Genomic DNA, 7,085 nt, shown 5'->3' on the forward strand with positions numbered 1-7,085 from the left:
TCTGTTGGATCCCACCCCGTGCACTCTAAAATGCGATGTTTTTGTATTAGCGCTCTAAGAAAAATTAGAAACTTACATATAATTTTAGCTAGAGTGTATTAAATAGATGGAAGAGCCAAACAAAAAGAAAAAAAGTGATAGATATAATAATTAATAAAATAAAAGAGAATAAATATATAAATAATAAACACACAATATTTATTTATTATAAATTTTAATTATATAAAATAAATATTTATTATGCATAAAGCACGGACTAATCAAAATATTGTTTTATTTTACATAAATGGTAAGACATAATCTAAAATTTGACCAATTAGTCAATGAAGCACATTTTCTACCTTGATAATTTAGGTATGATTTTTAATTATTTTATTTCACAAATGACAAATGAATTAGCCAAAAAAGGAAAAAATTAAAATTTTCTAACAATATTACTTTTTAAATATCAAAAGTCCAATCTCTCATGGATTCTCTCTCACGGTTGTGCCAGTTCCACTTGCACCCACACGCAAACTCTATATATACCTCCCAACACTCTGAAGCCTAACAGAAACAAAAGAAACAAGAAAACAAAACGCGATGGTTGACGTCGACGTTGGAACCTCGGACTCGCCGAAGCGCCACCACAACAACGGCTTCCTCGTAACAATATCGGCGGTTCTGGCGCTGCTAACAAAGCGCAGAGCAGCGAAGCCGACCAAAGAGGATGAGTGGAAGAAGGAATTGAAGAAGTCGCGGCCGAAGAAGCTTCTCAGCAACATAAGAAGCAAAGCGCTTTTCGGTCACAACCACAACAACAAGAAGAAGCTGCGAAGCGTGGAAGAGACACAACAAGGGTGGGGAAACGGCGGCGTTTGGCAGAAGGAGATTCTCATGGGTGGCAAGTGCGAGCCGTTGGATTTCTCGGGTGTGATTTATTACGATGGAAACGGGAAGCAGCTCAGCGAAATCCCTCTCAGGTCGCCACGCGCTAGCCCCATGCCCGGTTACCTCACGCGCCGCCTCTGAAATCTGAATGAGTCATCACCACCGCCATGCCGATCTTAGATTGTGCATGTCTCTATTTTTTGAGTAAATGTTAGTTTATTAGTTTTATAAATGCTGCAGATTCAAATCCCTTCCGTTTGTTTAGCTAGTTTAATTTTTAGGTTGTTGGAAACAATATTTGAAGACGTCGTTTTATAGTTTTAACGTGTCTAAGGTTTATTCCGGCACATGAGGTAATATCTTTTTTTTTATTAAAAAAGTAATTATTATGAAATTCCTTCTTCTTCTTTTATTTTTTTCATTTCCAGCGATGTATATTTTTAATTGAGAAGGATAGAAAGAGAGCCGCAAACAATCAGTATTTGTTTCTTTGAAAAATGAAATACAGATAATATAATGAAATACATCGGTTTCCAAACACGACTTTATTTATTTATAAATTCGGTGATTCCTTGCGAGTAAGATATATATTTCAAAGAGAATTGTATTTGATTAGGTCTAATCTGACTTTGATTCTCTTACAATGGCATCGGCACCAAGTCATTTAATTTAAAAAGCTAGAAAGAGGAATGGAAGATTTGTCATATTGCTCTTTGGTCGGGTACAACGTACAACGTACAACGTACAACCCATTATGCCTTCCAAAAAAAAAAAACCGTAAAACCCATTGTGTCGCTCAACATTTTTTTTTCAGACCAAACGTGTTTTAAAATATTTGATTTTATTATTACCTAGTCATAAGGATAACCTTTATCATTATTTTGGGTGAAAAAATATTTTAAAAGTAAATATAATGAATAATATAATATTAAATATAAAATATAAAATTTTACATGAATATACATATATATATATATAATATTATAATAAATAAGTTTTTTTCATATCTATATTTATGTCTTTATGTGTAAACAAAAAATATTTATGTCTATAACTCCACATATATAAGTAAAAAACTATTAATGTATAATTTAATCTTAATTGATTAGTTTTATATTTTTATTAATTATTATCATATCTATTGAACTTCTCTAATTAATAAGTTTCATGTTTCTATTTTCATGTTTGAATTTTCTAATCATTACCTTGTTTAATTGACTAATTTATCTAATTTTAATTCATTTTTCATTCTCTTAGAGCAATAATTATTACTCTATTCAATTTTGACATAAATATATAATTTAATCTTAATTGAATAATTTCAAAAAAATTACTAATTTTTATCATCCTAATTCATGAATTTCATTTTTTTATTATTATGTTCAAAACATCTAATCATTATCATTTTAATCGATTGATTTCTTTCATTCTTAACTCATTTTCAAAATCTCTAATTACTATCAAGTGAAGAGATGCAAAAGTCATTTCGAAAATCTTTACATCTTAAAAAAGTTTAAATATCACTATATTATATATTTTAATATTAAATCATGAGAACATTATGGTTAATACACATATAATTAGCCAGCTATGTGTTTTATATGCTTGTTTTTGCCAAAACCATACATAACTTTGGATATAATTAAAATTGATTTTGTTAAAATTTATCCAATATGTTGTAGCATGCTTTTGTTGGTTTCTCTAAAAGGGAATTTAAACTTATCGTGCGAAAATATGTTTGGTAGCGGCGATTGATGAAAGAATGGAGTAAGAGAATAAAAAAACTAAAATACTTTTCTGTTTTGGCATTTGTGTCACGGGGAAAAGGATTGGCAAGAAGTTTATCGGACTCCCACCACAACAATTCGTCCATTTTGGATGAAAAAATAAATAAATTGACGGCACAGTAAGTAAAATATTAAATTACCCATATTTTTATGCACTTTTTTTATTATTATGAATATTTATGTCATTCTATATATACACATTTTCTTTCTTTCACCTTTCCACACAATCAAACAAAAAAAAGAAGATATTTTTTTATTAATTTTTTTTATCAAACAACTTAAAAACTATCTCATTTTTCTTTCTTTTCACTTTTTTTCCCCAAACCAAACAACGTTATAACGATCTTACCAGTTATACAACATCTCCAAACACAGCATCAATTAACGATTTATGTTCTAAGATGAGAATACGAAAACGAAATTCTGTTAATTTGAGACTTCGAAGTTTGAAACCTACAAATTCAACACTTAAATATTTTATTTTGTTTTATGTTTAACGGAACTTATTACAATCTTTTGTAATTGTTTTGTCAAGTATTCAAATGCTGTTTAAGCTGCAAAATGTTTCAATATATATGTTATTTTGTTGAATGGGTCAAGGACACAAGAGTTAATAATTACATTATATCTATAGTATGACGAAATGTACAAATGCTAGTATTTTATAAGTTGCATCGTATGATAAAATGACATATAAATCTGTGCACATGATTTAAAATTATAAGTCGGGTAAAACATGAATACATATGAAGATGAAACCAAGTTTTTATCAACAAAATATGGAACATTGATGGACGTACATTCTATTCTGGCATGTCCTCTTCTCCTTAATGATTCTGGTCAAATCTAAGTCGGTAGTTGACTACAAATTTTGGTGTGTAGTTGACATAAGCCATTGAAGAAAAGTTTGTGTCTGACCCGTTCATCAATCACCATACAGAAAATTGTCCTTTGCATCACGCGGAGTCAAATGCTCAAATCGCTTCTTGCGTGTAGTTGGGGGAACCCTTCAAAAAGAAAAGCATAATAATCTATAATTATCCAGAAAGATATATAGATGTCATGTGACATTTTTTGTCATTTTTATTCCATATTTTCTCCTTGTTTTTTCTTTTACTTTCTACATTATTTTTTTGAAAATATTGAGCATTGGCCGTGCAAAGCACTGCTACTGTACGTATGATAGTGTCATTAATGTAGATGAAGATCACTTTTAACTTGTGAAATTTTTTCACCCTGTTTCAGTTCTAATTTTATTCTTTTGTTTCAGCAATGTCACCAAGGACACCTAAAAAATTTGACCATCAAATCTGGTTATTGTACAAAGTCAAAGGGCTGCAAGTCACACGTTCCTTTTTCCTTTGTATGAGAAGAGGCAAACTCATTTTCCTTTAAATCTTTTCATAATAAGGAAGAATATTTTACATAAACACGTATTATTATATATATAATTTGTTTGTTAAGGCATTTTACTAATTTATAAGATACTTTGATTGGCTTGTTAGCTAATTTTTATTCGATATATAAATTTATTTTAATAACTTATAACTTATTTTTACACGTCACTTTAAGTAGTTTATACAAGTACATATAATTTTAAAAAGTAGTTTTTAGAATTATGTTATTTTGTTAAAACATAGTTCTAAAATTTCTTTTCATAATTGATACATGTTATTTTTTGAAAAGTAATTTTCAAAACTGTTTTAACAAAATATGTATAATTTAAAAATTACTTTCCAGAATTGATTTATGTTGTTACGAAAATAATTATAATTTTTAATAGGCCAATCTTCGTTCACCAAGCAATGTACATAATATATTATTTTTTACACAATAAAAATAATCACAATCACAGTTCAAAGTTGTTGACACATTATCATTATGAGGTTTCTTCTCACATTTTATCCATTGAGAATTTCAAATACAAGTTATCAATATCTCGATATCTAACATCAAAATAAGAATGTGTCCAACCATTAGAGATTAGTGATTATTGCAACTCCTATAGGAGAGTACATTCCATATCTATCAAAATTTACTTTCCAGAATAATATATATCAATTTCAAAAAGTAACTTTTTCAACTATTTGTTATTTTGTTAAAACGTAGTCATAGAAATTTCTTTCCACAATTGATATTTCAGCAAGTAACTTGCCAAACTATATTTTAACAAAATATACATATAATTTCTAAAATTAATTTCCAGAATTTCTTTATGTTGTTACGAAAATTAATTTTTGGAACCATGAACCCATTTGATTTGTTAAAATTATAATATTAGATAGGACAAGAAGAACAACACAAAATAAAAACACAATTTTTTATCTTATGCATTGTTTGACAAATAATGGATCATACAAGTAAATAATATAAAATTTACTAAAATACATAATATTAAATATCTTAATATAATATATATCAAATTTAATGTGTTTACCGAAATAAAAAGAGATAGAGATTAGAATAAATAAAATCTAGTGTTTCCTTGTTAAAATGATTACATTGGTTAATTACTATTTTTTTTGTTATTAAAGATATAGAAACAAATATACATGTGTTTTTTTAATACTTTATAAATGAGACAAAAAAATATCTTGTGATTTTATGAGTAACAAAAAGTAGAGATTTTGTCTTGTACTCGTCTACTTGATTTGTGCTGTCTTCTAATCTTTTTCAAATCAATCATGGAGCAAAAATATTTATTCTATCTAGTACCATGAATGAAACAATTGATTTTTAGAACTATATTTTAACAAATAAAAAGATATTGTTAGCAATACAAAACATAAAAAGAAGGGAAGGAGTGTACTTAGAAAACAAAGGTATAATTATTCTCTCCCCATTGGACCAAGACCAACTTCATATTAGAAAAGGCTCCTACTATTTACACCCCCTTTTCTCCTAAGTAAACCCCCTTACCCCTTTCTACCCTTATGCCATTTTTTCTTAAAAAAGTACACCACTTTTGCTTTTTAGAAATTTGTTTTTGGAATTATATATAGCTATTCTGGAAATGTATCTCTAGAACTCTGATTCATAGTTCTAGAGATATATTTTCGGAATAGGGATATATTTTTCAATAAAATATCACTTAATTAAGATGGTTAATGAGAAATAAAAAATAATAAACGCTTATCTTATACTTATGTTCGTTAATCTTATTTTCATCATATCATTAGTGTTCTATAAATTTTATCTAAAATCTTATTTCCATCGTATCTACATTATTCTTTAAATCATAATTTTAAAGTATCTTTATCATATATTTATTATATAATATTATATTTTTCATCATTCTTATATATTTTTATGTTTTTTTTTCATGTGATAATGTGTTTTAAGATACGTTCATCACCGACTTCACATGGTACTAAATCATTGATGTATACTTAGATTAAAAAATAAATGAACAAACTTAAAAGAAAGAAACCATCATCAATAGCTTTACTTTGTAATTAAAGTGTATAATATATGAAATTAGTGATGAACATACCTTCAAATGTAATGATACGTGAAGGAAAACAAAAAATATTATATAATAATAATAAACAAATATATTTTATAAGGATTAAAATAAAACAAAATGACATATTTGCATGGACAAAGATTATTTAAGTTTCACATTAAATATTAAAGTAAAGACTTAAATATTAAAATAGAGCCTCAAATTAAATATTAAAATATGTACATTTAATAATGTGATAATTTAACATAATCAAATTTTTGTAAAATCCTATTATGAAAAATAATTTATCAGGATTGCTATTGTTGTCACACTATTACTATATTGTGGTTGCGGTTGCCAGTGTATCTACATTATTATCATCATTATTATCGTAGTCATCATTATTATATCACTATTACTATCACTTGCGGTTGCCAGTGTATCTACATTATTATCATCATTATTATTGTAGTCATCATTATTATATCACTATTACTATCACTTTCAACACCATTAGTAATATTTTGATTACTGTTACTATTATTATTATTATCACTTTCATTGAGAAGACAATAAATGATGGAGTTTGAAGGAATATGTGAAAAAAGAGATTAAAAAAAAGAATTCGAAGATGAAAGGAAAGATGTAAATAAATTAATATTAAAATATTTATTTTATTTAATACATAATTAAAATTTAAATATTTATTCATCCCAACAAATATGTCTTTTTTTATTTTAATTCCTAAAAATTATATTTGATTCAATTTTTGTTACGCTAAGTTAATAATAATATGACATCCCATGTCGAGGTGACGTACTAATATCATCAAGGGATGACATATCATATTCATTATTAGTCTATTTACCACATCATAATTTATAATATGGTCTTAAAAATATATTGAAGCTTTATTTTTCTATTGCGTTCCTGTCTGTCTGTTTCCCCCAGGTTATATACACTCATCCATTGTGGAATCGTCA

At 27.1% G+C, this 7,085-nt stretch overlaps 1 protein-coding gene across 1 annotated transcript; it reads left to right on the top strand.

Moving 5' to 3' along the window:
• The first annotated feature begins 524 nt into the window (after positions 1–524).
• Positions 525–1,282, top strand: LOC114411739. Its single transcript, XM_028375418.1, has one exon. The coding sequence runs from the start codon at positions 583–585 to the stop codon at positions 1,009–1,011; it is 429 nt and encodes a 142-aa protein (XP_028231219.1). The 5' UTR covers positions 525–582; the 3' UTR covers positions 1,012–1,282.
• The last annotated feature ends 5,803 nt before the right edge of the window (positions 1,283–7,085 follow it).

Source organism: Glycine soja, chromosome 5 (assembly GCF_004193775.1).
Source record: "Glycine soja cultivar W05 chromosome 5, ASM419377v2, whole genome shotgun sequence".
Classification (NCBI taxonomy): domain Eukaryota; kingdom Viridiplantae; phylum Streptophyta; class Magnoliopsida; order Fabales; family Fabaceae; genus Glycine; species Glycine soja.

Excerpts from the sequence above, each read along its gene's own strand:
- LOC114411739 (XM_028375418.1), top strand. The coding sequence starts at position 583 with ATGGTTGACGTCGACGTTGGAACCTCGGACTCGCCGAAGCGCCACCAC.